This window comes from Chenopodium quinoa, unplaced genomic scaffold (assembly GCF_001683475.1).
Source record: "Chenopodium quinoa cultivar QQ74 unplaced genomic scaffold, ASM168347v1, whole genome shotgun sequence".
Taxonomy (NCBI): Eukaryota; Viridiplantae; Streptophyta; class Magnoliopsida; order Caryophyllales; family Amaranthaceae; genus Chenopodium; species Chenopodium quinoa.
In genome coordinates this window covers 2,604,467-2,628,677 of record NW_018744301.1, presented here as the reverse complement: position 1 = coordinate 2,628,677, position 24,211 = coordinate 2,604,467, and the positions used below count along the sequence as shown (strand labels likewise).

Below are 24,211 nucleotides of genomic sequence, written 5' to 3'. Positions count from 1 at the left end.
CCCAACGTCCACCCATGTTCAATGGTAAGTTTTACACCTACTGGAAGAACAGGATGGAGATCTTTATCAAGGCTGAAAATTACTAGGTTTGGCGTGTTATTGAAACTGGTGATTTTGAAATAACTGCAACCAATGATAAGAACGAGGTAGATACTAAACTTATTTCTGATTATGATAAGGAAGATTATCAGAAACTTGAATTTAATGCTTTAGCTATAAAGTATTTGCACTGTGGACTTGGACCTCATGAACATAATCGTATCATGGAATGCAAGTCTGCTAAACAGATTTAGGATCTACTAGAGGTAACTCATGAAGGTACTAATGAGGTAAAACGTTCTAAGATTGATTTGTTAATGTCTAGATATGAAAGGTTTGAAATGCAATCAAAGGAATCTATAGAGGAAATGTTTACTAGGTTCAATGATATTATTAATGAATTGAATTCCCTTGGCAGACACATTCCTATTGATGAACAGGCAAGGAAAATCTTAAGGAGCCTACCACAAGATGAGCGATGGAGATCCAAGGTTACTGCCATGCAAGAAGCCAAGGACTTCACGAAGTTTAACATGGAACAACTAGCTGGATCATTGATGACTCATGAACTTCACCTGAGTTCCAATACTGAAAGTTCCAAGAACAAGAGTCTTGCTCTTAAGGCTCAAGACTTAGAGGAATCGGAAGCTGATGAGGATGAAATGGCAATGCTAGTTAGAAAGTTCAAAAGGATGATGAACTACAAGAAGTCTGATAGGAACAAGAAGTATGAAAGTTCCAGAAACACAACTTGTTTCAAATGTGGGTCTAAAGATCACTTCATCAAATATTGTCCACTACCAGATGGTGAGAAAGGAAAGACAAAGGTCAAGGGGCAATCCAAAGATTCAAGAGTCTATAAGCCTTACTTCACCAAGGACAATGTGAAGAAAGCCATGCTAGCTGCTTGGGGAGTTTCGGATTCAGAAGAAGAGGAAGATCAACCGTTAGAGGAAACTGCGCATCTATGCTTGATGGCAAAAACTGATGAAAAAGAAAAAATGAAGGAACTAGAATCTGACGTATGGTTTTCTAAAAAAGAACTTAGACATTTCTCTAAAGAAAACTTAATATTTGTTGTTTTAGAAATTCCAGAAGAATTGAAAGAATTGCATAGAGCTAAACAGCAAAGTGATGAAGCTTTGGTAACTTTGAAAGAAAACAATGAGTGGGTTCATAATATGTAATTTGATATTCAATATAGATTCTTTAGTCTGTTTGATGATAATAATTATTTGAAAGAAACTATAGACAGGTTGAAACATGATAACATAATGTTAAATGTGGAACTATCCTTGATGAAACTATGTCTTGATACTCCTGATTCTTAAGTTCCTCCACTTGTTCAATATCCGAATTTTGAAAAACTAAAATCTAATTTGGAAGATATAAAAGCGGATAAGGCAAGACTTGAGGGGGAACTTGAGAAAGCCAGGAAAGGTAAACAACCTGTAGGATACATATTTCCAGATTGGATCACCAAAGCTCAAACTAAAAGAACAAAAGGTTTGGGTTTCAAAAAGAAGTTCCAAAAGGAAAAGAAGTATGTTGACCTACCTAGTAGTATTGTTTGTTATTTTTGTGGCAATACTGGACACAAACAGGTTAAGTGTCCTAAGAAAGAAAAGAATACACAGAAAAATGAAAAACATGTAAAACAGATTTGGATCAAGAAGAATTATGAACCTGCTGCTATTACACAGGAACCCAAGGAAACCTGGGTTCCTGAAACTAACATTTGATTTCTCATGCAGTTTCCAGTGAGGGGGAACAACACTTGGTACCTCTATAGTGGTTTTTCTAAGCACATGACTGGAGATAAATCTAGATTTTTCTCAGTGGATGCCTACTATGGGGGAACTGTGACCTTTGGTGATAACATGACAGGAGATATAGTTGCTATTGGCAAAGTAGGAAGGTCAAGTTCCCATGCAATTGATAATGTATTTTTGTTCGAGGGCCTCAAGAACAACTTGTTAAGTATTTCACAATTTTGTGACAAAGGTAACTCTATAAGCTTTACTTCCAATAAGTGCAGAATCATTCACAATGACACCGGGAACATTATTTTAGAAGGAACTCGTAAAGGGAACACATATGTTGTGGATCTTAACAAGGTTCCTAATAGAAGTTTAACTTGTCTTAGTGTCATTGAGGATGATCCTCTATTATGGCACAAGAGATTTGGCCATGCAAGCTTTACATTACTTGATAAATTGAGATCTAAGGAACTAGTGGAAGGACTTCCTTGCATTAAGTTCTTGTATGACAAAGTGTGTGATGCTTGTGTTAGAGGAAAACAGACTCGAGTTTCTTTTAAGTCCAAGAAAATGGTAAGTACCAAAAGACCTTTGGAACTTATTCATATGGATCTATGTGGTCCTATGAGAATCCAAAGCAGAAGTGGTAAGAGATATGTTATGGTCATTGTTGATGACTTTTCAAGGTTTACTTTGGTTTTCTTTCTTGTTAGTAAAGATGAAATATTTGATGTATTTGTAGCCTTTGTAAAGAAAGAACAGAGAAGAACAGGTAATCCATAGATTCACCTCAGATCGGACCATGAAACTGAATTTGAAAACTCAAAGTTCAATGAATTTTGCACTGAGCATGGAATAGATCATAAATTCTCTGCCCCAAGAACTCCACAACAAAATGGTGGTGGAACGCAAGAACATAAGCCTTGAAGACATGGCTAGAACAATGCTGATCTCAAGTGGTCTGCCTAGGAACTTCTGGGCAGAAGCAGTGAATACAACATGCTATATTCTTAATAGAGTATCAGTTAGAGCCACCACCAACAAAACTCCTTATGAGCTAATTAAAGGGAGAAAGCCTAATATTTCTTACTTTAGATCTTTTGGTTGTAAATTCTTTGTTCATAACAATGGTAAAAGGAACTTAGGAAAGTTTGATGAACGTAATGATGAGGCAATATTCTTAAGATATGCCTCTAATAGTAAAGCATATAGATTTTATAATAAAAGGACAATGTGTGTTGAGAAATCTGTACATATCATATTTGATGAAACTGAACAATTGAATGATGTAAAGGATTGTCATGATGATTTTGAAATTGGACTTGTACGCAAGACAGACCAAAAAGAAGAGTCAACATCATTGCAGAAGCAGCAAGTTGAAATTGTTGAGCAAACGAATCCTGAAGCAAATGAAGATCAAGAAATTGAGAATGCACCAGGAACTCCTCCTCAAGAACAAAATCAAAATCAGAATGAGGAAGACCCTGTTGAAGTTCCAACTGAGACTCAAGAACGAGTTCCTACAGAAGAACCAGTCAACAACGATTAGGAAAGATTATATCCAGTAAAGGACTTTACACCTAAGCGATGGAAATATCATAAGTCACATCCTATAGATACAATTATGAGTGATATCTCAAATGGAACCTAAGAACTATGTTGAAGCTTTAACTGACGCAGACTGGATTAATGCTATGCAAGCTGAACTAAATGAGTTTGAAAGAAATAAAGTCTGACATCTGGAACCTAGACCCAAGAATAAGAAGACTATAGGTTTAAAGTGGGTGTTCAGAAATAAGCTAGATGAGCATGAGATTATTGTCAGAAACAAAGCAAGACTTGTTGTACAAGGTTTCAATCAACAAGAAGGAATAGACCATGAAGAAACATTTGCTCTAGTAGCCAGGTTAGAGGCTATTCGTTTACTTATTGCTTTTGCTACTTATATGGGATTCACGTTGGTCTAGATGGATGTTAAATGTGCATTTTAAAATGGATTTCTAAATGAAGAGGTCTATGTGGAACAACCTCCTGGATTTGAAATTCAGAAGTTCCCAAACCATGTCTATAAGCTTGACAAAGCTCTTTATGGGTTGAAGCAAGCTCCTACAGCATGGTATGAAAGGTTATCAAAGTTCCTTTTGAAAAATGATTTTAAACGAGGCAAAATTGATAAAACCTTGTTTTTGAAATCAAATGGAACTGATATCCTAGGAGTACAAATTCATGTTGATGATATTTTATTTGGTGCAACTAATGTATCTTTACGCAAGTATTTTGCTGACCTTATGAGTGGAGAGTTTGAAATGAGCATGATGGGAGAATTAAATTTCTTCCTCTGGATTGCAAATCAAGAAATCTGAAAAAGAAATCATGATCCATTAACAAAAGTATATCAAGGAATTGTTCAAGAAATACAATCTTGAAAATGCTAAGACCAATAATACTCCAATGGGTAATACAACCAGATTGGATCCTTACTTTACCTAACAGCTAGTAGACCTGACATATCTTTTAGTGTAGGTTTCTGTGCCAGGTTCCAACCAAACCCAAAGGAGTCTCACCTGAAAGCAGTAAAGAGAATCCTTAGATACTTTAAAGGAATTGATGACTTGTGTCTCTTCTATCCTAGAAGTGACTCATTTGATTTAAATGGCTTTACTGATGCTGACTATGCAGGTGATTTGGTTAATAGGAAAAGCACTTCAGGTATGGTACGGTTTTAAGGAACTTATTTAGTTTCTTGGGGTTCCAAGAAGCAAAACACAGTTGCATTATCTACAGCTGAAGCTGAGTAAGTGGCAGCCGCAACATGTTGTTCACAGGTACTCTGGATAAAGCAATAGGTTAGAGATTTTGGTTTTATTTTTAAATGTGTGCCTATTTACTATGATAACACAAGTGCTATATGTATTTCTAAAGATCCAGTTCAGCACTCTAAGGTAAAACACATCCACATTAGGCATCACTTTCTAAAAGATAATGTGGAGCAAGGGAATATTAAATTGGAATTTTGTAATGCAGAAAATCAACTTGCAGATATTTTGACCAAACCCTTGAACAGAGAAAGATTTGAGAAATTGAGACTGGAACTTGGAATGATCAAGTTGAATTGATTGCTTCTGAAGTTCCAAGATATGGCAAAGTCAAAAATATTGGAAATAGAGCAAAAAGAGCATTTAGCACAATTATGGTGTGCTAAACATAGCTGAAGTGTCACCGTTGTTAATTACCTTACCGTTGTTAATTACTAAAGGTAAGTTCATTAAATTGCTCAACTATGTAAGTTTTTAAATATGTACATTACTGTACGGAATAATTTCAAGCCTTAAAAATCCCACTAGCTCGAACCCCACTGTGATCATACACTAAAGTACGGTGGCGTCCAAAAGGGAAGAAGATAGAGCAAAAGAGTCGCCAACAAGTTTTTAAGGAACTTGTAAACCGTTCACGAGGTAAAGGTTACACCCCTTAACGATCCAAGAGATCGCCAAATCCATAAGGTCATGAACCAAATAAGGGTTCGGGGATGAAGGTACAAATCCAACCTAAAAGAGATTGAACCTGCCCTAATAATAGGCCTCTACTTTATTCTGCTCGTATTCATGTGCGCTTTCTGACTAACATACAATCAATAGGATTAACCCTAAACCTGTTTAATCTATGTTGGTTGAATTTAATGCACAAATAAACTATTATTGACGATCACTTGAATTATAATCATATTAACCCTAATAAGATTATTAATTATCTTATTAAGCGTGATTGCAAATACCAATTCCCTTTAACCTGCAATAAAAGGTGATCGAGCAATAACAATATATAATATGTGTCAAGCAACATAATAAATAATCATGATAATTAATAATAATAATCATAAATATTAGGGAGAATATAGGAAGCATCATACTTTTAATCATACTTGATATTAAAGATACCCTAGACATGATACTAGGAATATCATAATAACAATATAAACATGATGTCTACATCATAAAATCAATAAATCAATAAAGTAATTACTTAGATGCCTCATACCTCTTTCTAATTACAAAATACACACGTTAGTAACTTCAAGGAAAATAATAATCAAAACAATTAAATTAAAATAATTGAAAGAGAGATTTGGGACCAAACCCTCAGAAATTAAAACCTTTCACGTCTAGGGCGAAGGAAACTTCGAATATGGCTAGGTGTATCAAGATCTTGTGAATGCGGAATTTTGTATTAAAAAGCAAAGTAGAAAAGAATACTAAAGAATCAATGTTATTAAAAATTGATGAACGAAAGATGATGAATGAAGAGAATTGATGAGAATTGATTAATAAATGTAGATAGTTGGTGTATTCGTGTTGACAATCCGTCCATGAAAACGGAGTTTTGATACGATATTTATAGAGAATATCAGCCAAAAAAAAAATAATTTATCAATACAGAGTCTGTAGACCACAAAACCACCTTGGCGCCAGCCCTGGCTCATTGGCGCCAGGACCAGTGGCTAGCGCCAGGCGCCAATGGCTGGCGTCTGGCGCCAATCCTGGTTCTAGGCGCCAAGGCCTGGGGTTGGACGCCAAACCGGCTTTTAACGCGTTTTCGAAATTCTGATAAAATTCCCGTACTGGAAGATAAAATAATATAATTTCAGTCGAAAATGCTATTTGATCTAATTAAAACTCTAAAGAATCCTAATTGAATTAAGAATGATAAGAACCTTCTAGAATGTTCTAGAAGACCAAAACCATTCCTAATTACATTAGGAATGATAAATCATATTAGGCCCTCCCCTAGATCATTGGGCCGTACTTAAAACTCAAACCGGGCCCAGTTTAGTAAATTGGCCATAACTTCCTCAATATTCAACGGAATTGGGCTTATAATATATCGTTAGAAAGGTCTTTGCAAGCCCCATCCAACTAAACCACTATTGGAACCATATCATGGACCAACCAAACTGGATTGGCTGTTTTCATAAAATAAAGTTTTCAAAAACAGAGAGAAGAGAAAAGAAAATAAAAGAAAATAAAACTTTCCGCAACGCTAAACCTTTCCACACTTTCGTTTCTTTCGATTATGATTCGACGTGAAAGGTACTCATCACTGGGTTTGGTTTTGGGGAGACACAAATGGGTGTCTACAGAAGCCCCCACTTTGACCGAGTTTGGAGAAACGCAAGTTTCGAAAAATGAAAGTCAAAGTAACGATAGGGACGGAGAATGATTCAGAACGTTCTGCGATCCTAAATCAATCTTGTAACGCCGATACCTGCAAAAATAGCATTAGTTAAACAGATAAAAGAGTTAAGAAACGCGTATCTTGCACCGTCGAGCAAACGTCTCTGAAAGTAACCGATCTGTTTTGATGACCTCCTGCAAGCTAGAGAATGTCATCCCGCTTGAAAACCGCTACGCCTTGTAAATGCTACAAATTAGAAGATTGCTTCGCCTGAAACTACCTTCTCCGTAATGATAATATTCCACGTCCAAGGGAATATCATCGAAAATTATTTCTCTTGAAATAATTCTCATCCGCATTATGATCACGTTCCATGCCTCAGGATCTATGATCGAAGATAATTTCGCCCGAAATTACCTTCAGTTGTTTGTGACAACTTTCCGCAAGCTAGGGAATGATGCCGAAGACATCTTCTCTTGAAGTCATCCTCATTTGATGCGATAATCTCCCAAAGGAAAATACCGAAGATCCACGCCCGTCGATCTTTAAAAGTTCGCCTGAACTTTGCTTATTTTGCTATGCCTGTACGTCGGCGCTCTTTGCTCTTGAACTTGTATGTCGGTGCCTTTTGCTAATGAACCTGTATGTCGGTGCCTTTTGCTAATGAACCTGTATGTCGGTGCCTTTTGCTAATGAGCTAATGCTTAGGCGCTTTAAGCTTAGTGAGACGATCTTTTCATTAGGTCGATCACTTTATGTAATCAAGCCGATTACGTAATCATGTCAAGTTGCTTAGAGGGGCTAACTGGCGTACCAAGGAACCCGAAATATATTGCAGAAGACTAGCACAACCCCAACAGGTGGCTGGCTGCTTTGGCGTCGCTGAAAATCAATCAGCGCCAGTTTTATGGCATTAGCGCCATGCGCTGAAATTGGCGTCTGGCGCCAAGCAAAAAATGTGACGTCAATGCCTAGGGACTGGCGCCAGCACGGGAATCACTTTAAATTCCCGTTTTCAGTTCATTTCGTGCTCTGGTTTGTTGCGAACACTGCTCGAAAGAAGTCGGAACATCAATTGATCGTTGCTCATTCGTTTCTCAACCGAATTCGCTCAAATTTGTTGCAAATCAAAGCTCTTTTCATCCATATTCCCGATCTATGTAAGTTTCCTTCCAACTCACACCGGTTTTTATGAATTTTTGGCATATTCATTCACGAATTTCATGAGAATTCGAAACTTATAATGCTCAATTTGCTTTGTTTATCAAGTTTTATGCCATGAAATTGCTTGTTTATGTTTGTATATTGCTTTGGGAGTAATTTGAGACTTGTTTGACTCAATTTGTCGAAGAAATGAGCAATCCGCCATTGTTGGACCTCCTAAGGTCGTGAAAAACAATGTGGCTCGTTCTTGATGTTTTTGCTAGCAATTCTTGTTCAATTTGTCACAATAAACACTATAGTGTTGCAAGAAATTGTTTGATTGCTTGAAAAAATGCTGTCATGCTCAATTTGAAGTTGTGCTCTGTTTTAGTACTATGTACTCTGTTTTTGCGAACATAGTATCATGCGGCTGTTCCGAAACACTACACCTTCCACTTTGCTTGGTTAGTTCCCAGAGTGGGATGAGCAGACCTTGTTCTTTGCCTCTGTCCACCACATTTCTGAGAGGGTGAGACGGGGAACCGAGCCTGGAAGGACACGACATCACGGCTCTGGCTGCGATGGCCTAGGCGATTTGTATAGGATGCATATCACCAGAGATCGAGAGACGAGACTCCTATGGGAGTCTTGCGGATTGGTTGCCCTGTTTTAGACCTCCGAGGCTATGGTTGCCTCAAGTGGGGGTCACCACGTAGTACGCGCTCTGGTGGAGTTCTTTTGGGACACCACCAACACCTTTCATTTTCTATGGGGTGAGATGATGGTCACTCCTACAGACTTTAGTCTCATCACAGGACTGGAGTTCTCTTCTGTGCCGCTGCCATTTGACGGCGATATCGACGTCTTTTCTCCAGAGGTCGAGGAACTACTTGGGCCGATTACTGTCCGGGCTCGAGTTGAGGTCGAGACGACTCAGTTTAGTGCTAGAGGGATTCGCCGCTCGACGCTGGCAGCAGCTCTTGATGACGATGCGACCACCCGAGAGCAGCGGGTGCGCATCTTTGTGCTGATGTTGTTGTCAGGGACATTCTCCCCTAATAGGGGTAGTAGGGCGTTGCTTTACTATCTCCCTGCTGTTCGCGATCTCCGGCGGATCGAGACTTATGACTGGGCCAGCTTGGCCTATACTGACTTCGTTCGCGCACTGAGGGACTCGTGTCGCCACCGGTCTCTTAGGACAAATGTCGCTTTGTCTGCTTTCTGGAAAGTTGTAGAGGTAAACATTATTCCCTATAAAGTTTAGCCCTATATGTTTAGGCAGCATTTACTCACGCTTTAGGTTTTTTGTAGATCTGGTTCTATGAGTACTTTCCTTCCATTGCGCCGGCGAGACCATCGCCGAGGGGGTATCCAGTGAGCGCCTCTTGGGGCGGCCACCATGTGGACCTGTCTACTGCACGTGTCCGGAGTCGGATCATCTCGGTACGATTTTTGGTGCTTATCTTGCTCTCCTGTGACGTTTTATACATGTTCTTACCCGAGTGGTATTTTTATAGGGACCTGAGGTAGTATACCGGCCATGGGGTGGTTGGACAGTCCCTGGATTAGCTGCACAGTACTCTGCTGAGCGCCGTTACTTTCTGGGGACCTACGGAGCGGTTGCGTACTTAGGAGAGAGAGTTGCTAGACAACACTCTTTCGATGCCTTTGTCGTTCCTGCTCCTCCACCACGCCACATGTTCGACGAGAGAGAGTTGTCGAGCATGGCTGAGGAGCCTGGTTCTCTTTGGCGGTCCCATGTGATCCTTGGGCGGGGTTATGCCGAGGAGCTGCTTCCTTTGTTAGCTCCAGCCCCCGTGTCGGCCGAGGATGTGAGGGTAAGATTCTTAACTTTTTGTTTTTCACTGAGTAGCCCCCAAGTAACACCTTACTGATTTCTTTTCTGTTTTATCATGATGGTCCCACTGAGTTTGTGCCACCTCGTATGTCCATCCACTACCAGGGGATGTACGGGCCGATCGAGGAGATGATTTCTCCGGCTCCTGAGGGCGAGCGCTTCGTGGAGCGGTCGATTCCTCGTCACCAGACCAGGGTAAGTCTAGCTCTAATTCAGAATCTTGTATTCAGTTATCGTGCATTTTTACTGACTTAACTTTCCTTGACAGTTCTCACGCGAGGTGGTTTCGGCTATGGCACGATGCATTGATGCCTTCCGGAGCCAACTCGCCCGGATGAGGAACGCGGCTACCTGTCGTCGAGACGACGTTGTCCGAGAGGTACCTTTTCTTTACTTATTGTTTCTGCACTATGCTTCAGTTTTCACCTTGTTTCTGATTTATTTCTTTTGCAGGGTCAGCCGATTGCTTCTCACACCCGTACGAGGCCTGAGGGGCGAAGAGAGCCGGCGAGGTCTAGCTCGAGACGTCGTTTCACTTCGTCAGGAGGTAGAGGTGGTCGTTCCGAGGCTGCTCGAACCGACGTTGCTGAGGGCGTAGGGTCTTCTTCTGAGGAAGTTCCTGTTGCACCGTTAGGAGAGGCTACCTCGGCTTTCAGAGGTGGTGGGATGTACGAGGTTGGCTCGTCATCGCAGCAGCCTCCGCGGTCTCAGCCTCAGGTTGGCCTTGGCTGTAGCGGTCCTGTTTTGAGTTTCCCTCCTCCTACGGAGACTGGAACTGGTGCTGAAGCTGGTGGAGAGGTGACTCCTCAGATGGCGCAGTTTTATGGCATGATGGGCCTACATCCTCCGGCGCCGTAGTTTATTTCTGTATATGTATTTTATTTTGACTTTTTGTAGAACTTTGCCTTTGACTTGTTATTTAGACACTCTATTCTGTAAATCTATTATTATGTATTATTATTATGTTAGTGTATGTTAGTGTGTGCAAAGGTGATAGCAATTTTGCGCAAAAATTCCGTCATTTTTATTATTGATGGAGGGTATTATCCGACTCTCTCCCCCAAAAGGAAAAAATAAAAAGGGAAAATAAAACGGAGAGAAAGGCTGATTTTTGAATTTTAATATAAAATAAAAAAAGAATAAAAAATTAACTAAACATAATTGCTATATTTAAAAGGATAGAAAGATATTTAGAAGAAATTAAAACGGGGCCATAAAGTCATTAACCGACTCCGAGTTAATATCAAAACGCAAACTGAGCACGCGCGGCTGTCCTGCTGACTTGGCGTCAGCTGGCGCCAGGCGCTATTGTTAGCGTGTGACGCCAAGAGCCGTTGTGTGGCGCCAATTTCGGGTGTGTGACGCCAATTGACGCTGACTACGTATTCCTCGCAATTTGTGCATAAATAGCCCCTGCTCAGCCGATTATTCACATTATTCCAGCGAATAAATTATTCTTCTCTTTAGAAAAAAAAATAATCATGTCTCTAGCCACTAAAACCTTCACCCAATATTCTCATGAATGGTGTCGATCTCTCAATGATAGAGAAAGAAAAGAATTGGATTTTTTTCACTTGGGGGGAATATATGGCATTAAAGGGGTAGATCTAGACATAGACTTCATTCATATCGCTTTAGAATATTGGAACATTGACACACATTGTTTTAGAATAGGGTATGATGAAATTAGCCCTTTGCCAGAGGAATTTGGTGCTATTTTAGGCTTCCCTGCAATAGACCTTGTAGTGATCCCTAGAGTAGATGCATATTAATATAAGGATTTTGAGCGCTTCTTTAACTTGAAAGAAAGGGATTTATCAAGGATAGTGAATGGCAACGTGGTGAACTTAAAAGAATTCGCACGCTATTATTTTGATAAACCGCTTTCTGAATCTTTTCACATATATAGAAGAAGGGCGTTCTTATTCTGCATGCTTAATAAATATTGTCTTAGTAGTGGTAAAATTAATGAGGGTCAATCAATTATAACCACTGTGCTAGAACAAATTGAATCAGGGAGAAATCCGATGCCTTTAATAGTTGGAGAGACTATGATTAGTCTAGATGAGTTGAAAAGGGACCCAAAAGCACCCCTTCGCGGTTCTCCAATTTTATTACAGGTAGAAAAAATAATATTTTTTAATTGCAGAAATTAAAAAATATAATTTTGTATTGTAATATTGATTTATTTGCATTGAATTTTTATTTTTTTTTTCAGATGTGGCTAATGGAAAGGCTAGGATTAATTAGCCCTCCGGACGACATTGAAAGTTATACGCCCACTTGCTTTGTAAGAAGAAAGAAGCGCATCCCTAAAATTGGGCGCCATGGGTGGAAGAAAGTCATTGAATCACGTGACTTTTCTATCAAGTGGGTCATCCCATGGTGGAAAATAAAAAGGATGGTTGGTGTTAACAAGCAACCTTTCTGCCGTCTTCCAAGCTTGTCTCTCATGACATATTATTATCCCTGCAGAGTAAAGAGACAATATGGCTTGCTTCAAAATATTCCTTTCGGGGATCTTCGTCCTCCCTATGAGTATCCCATATCTCAAGAAGTAGATAAATTTGACATGTACTGGAGTGCTAGACCTTTATGGGAAGTGATTACCCAAAAGGTCCCCCCTTCTTTGCCCAATGATGTAAAGAAGTGGTTGCTGAAGAAGTCTTCAATTGATCAGGGTAGAACTGATGTGAAGAATCGTCTAGGTGACAGGGTGACACCGACCAAGGAACGCTTAGGTGCAAGAATTGAGTTCAAGACACCTATAATGCCTACGAAGAAGAATACTACTAAAGATAAAGGGAAAAGGAAAGTTATAGACAAGAAGGCTTGGGTGGAAAAGAAGCATGGGGTGCTAGCTGAAGGAGAAACAATCTATTCTAAGATTGAATGTAGGTCCTCTAAAGGATGCCTACTGGCTAAAGTAATGGATGAAGAGGAGGAGGCGGAAAAGAATTGGAAAAGAGCAAAGAAGGAGAAGAAAGACTAGAACATTGCTTAGCTTTAGATTTATTAGATTCTTAGTTTTTATTTAAAGTTAATTAATTTCAGCCTTATTTAAATTCCATTAACAATGTAATTTTATTTCATTAATGAAATTTCAGCTTTCAATTAAATTGTTACTTTAAATTTATTTTATTAAAGCAATGAAAAAACCGAAAAAGTTGATTTTCCAGAAATTCTTCGAGTACGGAAGTCGAAAATTTTCCGAAAAAACACCGAAATTCGCCCAGATTTTATAACTGAATTGGCGTCAATAATTGCGAATTGGCACCAGTATTGAAGTCTGGCGCCAGGTGCTAATACCGTCGTCTGGCGCTAATGGCTTTTTGCTGGCGCCAGGCTCTGTTCTGTGACGCCAGTTGCTTTTCCGACTGTTGTTGTCTTTTTGTTAATTCTGGAACGCGGAGATGTCGAAAAGTAAAGTGGCCGCACCCATAATGGGTTGCCTACGTATCCTTTCTTAAGGAATCAGGCCGAACGTAGCTCTCTTGAGTGTCCTATTCAAGTAATTATGGGTAGTATTTTTTAAGTTGGTCAAGATTGGTCATGTTTGAGAATTCATTGCCATCCATATCAGTTAATTTTGCTGCACCACCTGACAGGATTGTTTTGACAATGTAGGGGCCAGACCAATTAGGTCTAAACTTTCCCCTTGGATCTAAAACATTTTTCCTTAGTGCCTTTAATACCAAATCTCCTACTTTGATATTTCTTGTCTTGACCTTCTTATTAAAATGTCTAGCCATACGAGTTTGGTAACACTGAGTGTGATGTAGAGCTTCTAGTTGTTTTTTGTCGAGTAGGATCAATTCTTCATATCGTTCCCTAGCCCATTCGACTTCATCGAGTTTACTCTCTAGTGCAATACGTAGAGATGGTATTTCTAGTTCGACAGGTTGTACGACATCCATTCCATATACCAAAGAAAATGGTGTATTTCCTGTTGACGTACGGATTGACGTGCGATAACCCCACAATGCAAAGTGAAGCTTGTCAGGCCAATCCTTGTAATTTTCTGTCATTTTCTCGATGATAGTCTTTAAATTTTTATTAGCTGCCTCGACTGCTCCGTTTGCTTGAGGTCTATAAGGGGACGAATGATGATGTTGGATACCATATTTATGTAGCAATTCTTCACATTCGGCTTGAAAGTGAGTTCCATTGTCACTTATCATTTCATGTGGGACTCCATATCGACAAATGATATTTCTCTCGATAAAAAGTGCTACATGTTTTGCGGTGAGTTTAGCATATGATTGTGCTTCAACCCACTTCGTAAAGTAATCTATCGCTACTAGAATAAATTCATGGCCTCCTGTCCCTGGAGGAGCGATCTTGTCAATTATGTCAATTCCCCATGTAGAGAATGGCCATGGTGAGGTGTAGGTGTAGAGCAAAGATGGAGGAACGTGCTGTAAGTTGGCATAAATTTGACACTTAGGGCATCTTTTCACATATTGATGGCAGTCCCTATTCATGGTAGTCCAATAATACCCTTCTCGCATTATTTTCTAGACTAACATTTTGCCATTTATATGAGTTCCACAAATTCCTTCGTGGACCATTCTCATTATTCTTTGTGCATCCACTTTCCCTACACATAGGAGAGCTCGACCTTTTGGTACTTTTTATGTAGTTCGTTGTGTATGAGTACATATTGAGAAGCCAAAAGTCTCAAGGCTCGCTTAGCTCTTTTGTCAGCATGAGGAGGGTATTCTCCATTGGTGACATAGTTGAGAATGTCTGTGTACCATGGATCTTCTTTTCGTTCTTCGTCTTCGTCTTGGACTGGGTCGTCATCTTCTATAGCCTGTATATATGCAGGTTTGTGCCTTTTTTCGATAGTTAGAGGCATTTGCTCGATATCCGTGGGAATCCTAACCATTGAGGCTAATCTTGCCAAGGCATCAGCAAATTGATTTTCTTCTCTGGGTAGATATGTGTATTCTACCTTCTCTAACTGATCGGTAAGAGTTTCCAGATAAGTTTGGTAAGGAGCTAGGCTTTCGCTCCTAACTTTCAAACTTTTAGATATTTGATTGATGATTAGAGAGGAATCTCTGAATATCCTTAACTTCTTTACTCCCAATGCCAGGGCTGTTTCAAGGCCTACCACACATGCTTCATATTCAGCAGCATTGTTGGTAACGTCGAAATCAAGCTTTATTGAGATTGGGACGTGTTCTTCTTTAGGTGATACTAGTAGCACTCCGACACCACATCCCTTTTAGTTTGAGGCTCCTTCAAAATACAAGGTCCAAGTATCATCTTCGGTGACCATCAAATTTTCATCTGGAAATTCACTGTCCTGTATTGGTGTCGAGTCTTCTATTGGAAAGTCTGCCAGAAAGTCTGACACCACGGATCCTTTAATAGCTTTTTGTGGCATAAACCGTACATCGAACTGGGCTTAGTTGACTATCCATCTTGAAATACGTCCATTGAACGTTGATTTCTCGAACAAGTATTTGAGTGGATCCAATCGAGATACCACGAAAACGGTATGCACCAACATGTAATGTCTCAACTTAGTTGTGGCCCACACTAGAGCGAGGCACAATTTCTCGAGTGGTGTATAGCGTGTTTCGTATTCGAGCATCTTCTTACTTAAGTAATAGATTGCATTCTCTTTGTTTTCTACCTCTTGTGCTAGCATGGCTCCCATTGTCTCTTTGGTAACCGTCAAATATAACCTAAGAGGTATTCCGGGAAGTGCTGGCGCTAATACGGGAGGATTTGCGAGATAGGCTTTGATCCGGTCAAAGGATTTTTAACACTCGTCATCCCATGTTACTGGTACATTCTTCTTGAGCTTTTTGAAGATTGGTTCACATATAGTTGTTAGTTTTGATATGAACCTACTTATGTATTGTAACCGGCCAATGAATCCTCGAATCTGTTTCTCGGTCTTGGGCGGTGGCATTGACATGATTGCTTTAATCTTGGTTGGATCTATCTCTATTCCTCTAGAGCTTATGACGTACCCCAAGAGCTTACCTGAGGTGACTCCAAAAGCACATTTTGAGGGATTTAACCTCATATTGTATTTTCTTAGCCTTTCGAAATATTTCCTTAAGGCTACTTGAAGGCCTGGACGGTCTTTTGATTTCACAATCATGTCTTCTACATATACCCCGACTTCTTTGTGCATCATGTCATGGAGCAAGGCAGTTGCTGCACGTTGGTAAGTAGCACCTACGTTTTTCAACCCAAATGGCATTACCGTGTAACAGTAAGTGCCCCATGGTGTGATAAAAGTTGTCTTCCCCATGTCTTCTTCCGCCATGAGAATCTGATTGTACCCTGCGTATCCGTCCATGAATGAGAGGAGCGCGTGATTTGCTGTGTTGTCTACCAGAATATCGATGTGTGGCAAAGGGAAGTCGTCCTTTGGACTTGCCTTATTTAGATCTCGATAGTCGACACACATCCTTACCCTTCCATCTTTCTTTAGAACTAGGACGACGTTAGCGACCCATTCGGGGTATTTGGATACCTTGATGAAACCTGCAGTTATTTGTTTTTGAACTTCTTCTTTTATTTTAAGTGCTACGTCGGGTTTCATTCGACGTAGCTTTTGTTTTACAGGTTTCATTCATGGAATTAACGGTATAGTGTGTTGAGCTATTTCTCTGTTAATGCCTGGCATATCTTCATATGACCAAGCAAATACATCGATAAATTCTTTAAGCAAGTTAATTAAATCGGTTCTTTCTTGTTTATTCAATGTTAGTCCGATTTTAACTTCTCTTTTATGAGTTGAATCATTTGAGATGTCAACTGTTTCAGTCTCTTCAATTACTGGTGTTTTCTTTTCAAGTGTTTCCATTGCTTTAATAAATTCTTTATCTTTTTCATCGTTAGCTAAGCAATGTACGTCATCTTGGGTTAGGGAGGAACACGAGAAGTAAGGAGAATGAGCGATATTATTATACTCTGAGATCATTACATCAAAGAGTGATATGTCCTCAGGGACTGGATCACTAACTATCCTAGGAGAAGAAATAGGAAGGGAAGGCGTTATAACTAAAGACTTAGAAGATTCTAAAGGGAAAGACTTTGACTTAGACTCTGACTCTGACCCTGACGATTCTTCAAACATTGGCCCTTGTCCTGTCGTGATTGATATCTTCCTCCCACTCGGAGTAATCACCTTGATAGTCTTGCACCCCCCTTGCAGTAATCCTTCAGCTAGAGTAATTAGCTTCGAGGGGTCGAAGTTTTCGCTTTGTAGGACCGTTTGAATGAGTGAGGAGTTGTCTTCCTCATAAATTGGCTCATTCTTTTCTCGCCCAAACAGTATTCCCATGACGTTAAAGTCAAAGCATGGAGGTGCTTTCTCCTTATGGACGGGAGTTGGGATTTCATTAGTGAAATATCAATCCAAGAAAATCTCGAATCCTGGTTGTCGTATGCCATTTACAACAAATGGTTCGGGAAATTCATAGCATGGATAGTCCTCTCCTTCTTTTATAAAATGACCATTAAGCGTAAGAGGGTACTGATCCATTGGAATTGCTTTCTTTTGAATGCGAGCGTCCCTACGTGCTTTCAATTTGTCCTGGGCTCGCTTGAGATCTTTTCGAGTCGGTTCAAAACCAAGTTCGAAAGTATCCTGTTTAGGGAGGCCAGGTGTCTCTATCAATTTTGCTATCCCCTTCTTCTTTCCTAAGGTCATCCCAGGGAAGTGTCCTTGTTTTTTCAGCATAGTGTTGATAATCATGTTGGAATGGGGGTCGTGGCAAAGAGGTGTCTTTTCATCCTCTTGGATTAAGGAGACTTCTTTGTTAAAGCCCCATAGGTCTTCATCATCTTCGTCATGCTCCACGTTGATGATTGGATTCTCTATTGATTTGATCCTCATTGGCGAAGCATCAATGGTGGTGGGGATTCCTCCAACTATAGCTTTCACTTGTTGGTGGAGAGATGAAGGGACAACCTTTAGGTCATGGATCCAAGGGCGTCCTAACAACAAATTGAATGAGGCTTTGATGTCTACCACTTGAAAAGTAGTAGCATGTTCTATTTCTCCTGCCGTCACATTTAGGGTTATTTTGCCAAGAGCTTGACGTCGAGTATTATCGTAAGCTCTTATTCCTTGTGTGGACGGAGTTAAATCCTCATTCTTTATGCCGAGCATCCTCGCAGTCCTAAGTGGACAGACGTTAATAGCCGATCCATTGTCTACAAGCGTCATGGGAACATTCATTCTTTTGCAGACTACTGTGTGGTTTAACGCTTTGTAGTGCTTGTCACCCTCCGGGGGTAAATCTTTATCAAAGAAGGTGATTAGATTAATTGGACTAGGGAGATCACTTGTGAGGAAGTTAGCTAGTCCCTCAGGAGTGGTGTTAGAATCTATCCCGATTTTATCCAAGGCATTCATCACAGCCAACCTATGTTCTCGAGATGTTGCTAGAAGCTTCCATACATTCATCTCAACTTTTGTATTCTTGAATTGTTTAACAATGTCATTGTCTTCGATGATAGGTATGGGAGCTTGTTGTACGGTAGGCATGGGTTGTGTTGAAACAGGATGTTATATTCTCCCGGATCTTGTGAGGACGTCTATTGATGAATCTTCTTCAGCCCAAATGTCGTCCATGATGTATGATATGGAAGGTGAAGGTCCTAATATGTCTTTTAGATAGACATCTTCTTCATCACTGTCCCATACTCCATTAACATTTATATCCTCTTCTTGTTGAATTCGGACTAATTCCTTTCTATTAATCATTTTCTGCACCAAATCCTTGAATTTGAAGCAGTTTTCTATGGTGTGTCTTCCTGACTGATGCTATTGACAGTAATATCTATCTGTTCTTTTTAATGATTCAAATGGTCTCGGTGCGAGAGGTTTGACTTTGCCACTCTCGGAGAGCATTTTAAACATTTGTGCATACGGGATCCCAATTGGAGTATAAATTTTATTGCTCTTCTTGGGTCTTTCGGTGACTTGTAAGGGAAAGTGTTTTGCCTCATAAGTCGTTTTTACTGGTGTGAATTCTCTCTTAGGTTCTTGATCATATTCCATGCGAAGTTCATTCAGAATTTTAAGAGTTTCATGTAACAGTTGTGATGTCTCCCTCAGATATAGTGTGAGTATTCGTATCTCTACCTCATTTGCTAGTTCTGGAGGATTATCCTCGACATCGAAAAAGATCTCTTCTTCTTCTTCTTCTTTGGTCACTTTGACAGGCTTAATGAGAGATGAGGGGTCAACTTCGCTTTCTTCATCGGAGATAACCAATGTGTGAGCTAGAGGTGCATTGTCAATACTCGGTTTCTTACTGGCAGGAGGCAACGACAGCTTATTACTGTCAATCAGGTCTTGGATAGCTTCCTTAAGTTTCCAACATCTTTCAGTAGAATGGCCCCTACCTTGATGATACTTGCAATGTGCATTGGGGTTCCAATTAGGCGACCTCTTCTCGATTGGTGGATCTCCAAATGGTCCAATGGGAGTTATAAGACCTTTTGCATTTAGCCGACCAAATCGAGAATCATTTTAGCTGAAGTTTCTCTCCACTTGTTAAAGAAAGATGTGAAGCTTTCATTCTCCTTCTGCTTGAGAATTTCAAGTTCTCTATGGTCAGTTTCGACTTGAACGTCGCACTTGTACCTATTGACGAAAGCGTTTGCTATGGATTCCCAGGTAGAGGTCTTTTCTTTTTCAAGAGAAAAGAACCATTGTTGGCAAACGGTCTTGAGAGATAGCGAAAACAAAGAAGGGAAAATTTTCTTATCGATACCCTTGATACTTATTATTGTTTCAAATGCTCTTAGATGGAAGTAGGGGTTGTCGATTGCCCTAAACTTTGGGATGTCGTTGGCACTGAACTTCTGCGGAAGAAGGTCCTTATCCACCGAGACCCCTTGGGATGTGAGTTCTTGAAACTTGTAGTCGCTGGACAACTTGCTTAGGCTTTCTTGCATAAGGTCCATCTGTTGTTGCTTCGCAGGATCTTCGATCTTAAGTGCGAGAAGCTTTAGTGTCTCAGTTACAATAGCCAGTTGGTTCTTGAGATCGTTAACTTCTTCCTGAGTTGCCATTATAACTCTTGCTTTCCTCTTGCGAGCTATAGGTTTGTCAAAAAGTTGGACTTGTACGAAGAGGTTATCTTTGATTAATCGCCCTTCCTTTCTTGACCACGCGCTGTAGATTAAGCCAGTTTGCGTTTTAATTACTTGACTCGAATCATTTTGACTTTATGGCTTTTGTTTAAAAAAAAAAGTATGCATATTTTTAGGGAGCGATAATGTACATGTGTTTAGGGAACTTAAGTACTATTTATTGGAGGATTAATATCCGACTTACCCCCCTAAAAAAAATGACGAAAAATAACGCGCGCACACAAGACTCCCTTAATCATGGTCAAGACATGTGTAATGGTGTGTGTGTTGAGTGTAAGTGACATGCTTGGACTCTTGTGTAAGACCATGGGACTTAGTGCCTAAACTCGAATATTGATTCAATTAAGCATAATTAACCGAATTAAACAGGAAACTGAATAATTAGACATTAGGTGATGACTCGACAAATAATCCGAACTGTCGGCCAAGCGACAGGACTGACGCCACAATATGGTGGTTGGCGCCAAAACCTGGGCTGTAGCGCCACAATAGGGTCCATGGTTAATTGTTCAGATGCACCGCGTAGAAGCCTAACCGTGAAGGGTTAACGCGTGTGGATAGAACACCGCAAGTTTTTAGAAAAAACTCACTTCCATGGTTTGGTGAATTCAACATCTCAGATGTACCCTTTGTTGCCAGGAGCGTTCAATCGGGTAGATAGAGCATGAATTCCCAGAGGGTTATGTCCATATGTAGAACACATATGTACATTACTGTAGGGAATAATTTCAAGCCTTAAAAATCCCACTAGCTCGAACCCCACTGTGATCATACACTAAAGTACGGTGGCGTCCAAAAGGGAAGAAGATAGAGCAAAAGAGTCGCCAACAAGTTTTTAAGGAACTTGTAAACCGTTCACGAGGTGAAGGTTACACCCCTTAACGATCCAAGAGATCGTTAACTCCATAAGGTCATGAACCAAATAAGGGTTCGGGGATGAAGGTACAAATCCAATCTAAAAGAGATTGAACCTGCCCTAATAATAGGCCTCTACTTTATTCTGCTCGTATTCATGTGCGCTTTCTGACTAACATACAATCAATAGGATTAACCCTAAACCTGTTTAATCTATGTTGGTTGAATTTAATGCACAAATAAACTATTATTGGCGATCACTTGAATTATAATCATATTAACCCTAATAAGATTATTAATTATCTTATTAAGCGTGATTGCAAATACCAATTCCCTTTAACCCGCAATAAAAGGTGATCAAGCAATAACAATATATAATATGTGTCAAGCAACATAATAAATAATCATGATAATTAATAATAATAATCATAAATGTTAGGGAGAATATAGGAAGCATCATACTTTTAATCATACTTGATATTAAAGATACCCTAGACATGATACTTGGAATATCATAATAACAATATAAACATGATGTCTACATCATAAAATCAATAAATCAATAAAGTACTTACTTGGATGCCTCATACCTCTTTCTAATTACAAAATACACACGTTAGTAACTTCAAGGAAAATAATAATCAAAACAATTAAATTAAAATAATTGAAAGAGAGATTTGGGACCAAACCCTCAGAAATTAAAACCTTTCACGTCTAGGGCGAAGGAAACTTCGAATATGGCTAGGTGTATCAAGATCTTGTGAATGCGGAATTTTGTATTAAAAAGCAAAGTAGAAAAGAATACTAAAGAATCAATGTTATTAAAAATTGATGAACGAAAGATGATGAATGAAGAGAATTGATGAGAATTGATTAATAAATGTAGATAGTTGGTGTATTCGTGTTGACAATCCGTCCATGAAAACAGAGTTTTGATACGATATTTATAGAGAATATCAGCCAAAAAAAAAATAATTTATCAATACAGAGTCTGTAGACCACAAAACCACCTTGGCGCCAGCCCTGGCTCATTGGCGCCAGGACCAGTGGCTAGCGCCAGGCGCCAATGGCTGGCGTCTGGCGCCAATCCTGGTTCTAGGCGCCAAGGCCTGGGGTTGGACGCCAAACCGGCTTTTAACGCGTTTTCGAAATTCTGATAAAATTCCCGTACTGGAAGATAAAATAATATAATTTCAGTCGAAAATGCTATTTGATCTAATTAAAACTCTAAAGAATCCTAATTGAATTAAGAATGATAAGAACCTTCTAGAATGTTCTAGAAGACCAAAACCATTCCTAATTACATTAGGAATGATAAATCATATTAGGCCCTCCCCTAGATCATTGGGCCGTACTTAAAACTCAAACCGGGCCCAGTTTAGTAAATTGGCCATAACTTCCTCAATATTCAACGGAATTGGGTTTATAATATATCGTTAGAAAGGTCTTTGCAAGCCCCATCCAACTAAACCACTATTGGAACCATATCATGGACCAACCAAACTGGATTGGCTGTTTTCTTAAAATAAAGTTTTCAAAAACAGAGAGAAGAGAAAAGAAAATAAAAGAAAATAAAACTTTCCGCAACGCTAAACCTTTCCACACTTTCGTTTCTTTCGATTATGATTCGACGTGAAAGGTACTCATCACTGGGTTTGGTTTTGGGGAGACACAAATGGGTGTCTACAATTACACATATGTAAAAAGCGTGTTCCAATTGTGTATTTATAGAAAGTTTCTTTTAAAGTAAATGAAATTGGAAAGATAAGTATTTTGGCAAATTCATCCTATGAATTTAAAATTGGAAATATTAATTGAATCTATTCAATTAATGACTGAATAGTGAAATCTTTTAAAATCCCTCACACCTCTTTATTAATTATAAAAGCTAATTTTGCCTACCTGTTTCACCTGACTGTCAAATCAATTAACCCCTTTCCAGTAAAAATCCTCTTGAATTTTAAAACCATCTCTAGAACAACAATGGTCATCATTGCTGAAATCGTCTCATCAGAAAACGCTCAAAGCTTCGAAAACACCATTCAAGAGGAAACATCTCCTTTAGCCATGGGGAACTACAAACCTTCTTCAACTTCAACCAAAACCCCTGAGAATCCTAAAACCTCATCTCCAAAACCTAAAGAAGTGGAAAGTAAGAGTGGTCAAGAAGAGTCATATGTTTCAAGTGTCATTCAAAGGCTGAAGGAGTGGAAAGAAAAGAAACAAAGAGAGAAGTCTCTTGAGGATCAAATTGAAGAAGTTGACGAGTTTGCTCAAGAGAAACATTCAGAAGAGACCAAAGAAGATGACGAAGAAAGAGGAGAGATGAATGAGGGAGAGGAAGACAAAGAAGATCCCAACATTTCAGAGAAGGAAGAATCAGAAAAGGAAGATGAAGAAGAGGAGGTAACTTGAGTCACAGGCAGGAAGGTATGTTGTAGGACATCGAATTGATCTAGATTGGTGTAGGAAAGCAAGATTCCTAGAGTTTCTTGATTTGATTAAGTTCTAAGACTGGGAATACTTGTTGTCAAAAGTTTCAGCAAACTATTTGTATCCAATTTCTATGACCGAGTTCTGTCAAAATTTTCAAGCAAAATTAGGGGTAATTTCTAGTGTAGTCGTTGGTGTAAAAATTGAATTAAATGTTGAAACCCTAGGTAAAATTCTGAAAACTCCGAATGAGGGGTATGAAACATACATTAAGGGAAAAGCTAGAGTCAAAGTAGGAAATTACTTAACTGGTGACATTGTTGAAGCCCTAGGTGGTCAAAGGGGGAAGAAGATCATGAGTGACAATGATTTGAACTCGTTGAACAAGTTGTTGTTCAACTTAGTTAAGAAAACCATCTTTGCAAGAACTGCAAAGAAGGGAGAGGCATGCTTGATGGATATGGCTGTAATTTTCCGTCTGTCTAAGAAAATTAAAGTTAATTTCCCTGCGTTGATGCATCAACACTTAGCACATTTTGTTCTAAGTAGGACAAAAGTGGGCTATGGAACCATTTTGTCAACTGTGTTTGAAAATGCTGGAGTGGTTCTGAAGGGTAGGTATGGTGCTCTTGATGAGAAGCTAGAGAATATGCTAAATGAGGAAACACTAGATGGACTGAGTTTGGAGGTAGTAAAAGGAAAAATTCAAAGAATAGAGAAGGGAGAGAAAAAGAGAGAAAAGGTGACAGGGAAGAGAAAAGAGAAAGAGGTGTCTGAACAGCCTGTAAGGAAGAGCAGGAGGATATCTGCC

General features: G+C 39.4%; 2 protein-coding genes across 2 annotated transcripts; both read left to right on the top strand.

Annotated features, from left to right (window-relative positions):
- The first annotated feature begins 356 nt into the window (after nt 1-356).
- Nucleotides 357-2,582, top strand: LOC110695452. The gene is made up of 4 exons (XM_021872681.1): nt 357-1,184; nt 1,644-1,691; nt 1,794-1,957; nt 2,078-2,582. The coding sequence occupies exons 1-4, from the start codon at nt 357-359 to the stop codon at nt 2,580-2,582; spliced, it is 1,545 nt and encodes a 514-aa protein (XP_021728373.1).
- A 20,368-nt stretch (nt 2,583-22,950) lies between these two features.
- Nucleotides 22,951-23,382, top strand: LOC110695451 (nucleoplasmin-like protein ANO39). The gene has a single exon (XM_021872680.1). The coding sequence runs from the start codon at nt 22,951-22,953 to the stop codon at nt 23,380-23,382; it is 432 nt and encodes a 143-aa protein (XP_021728372.1).
- The last annotated feature ends 829 nt before the right edge of the window (nt 23,383-24,211 follow it).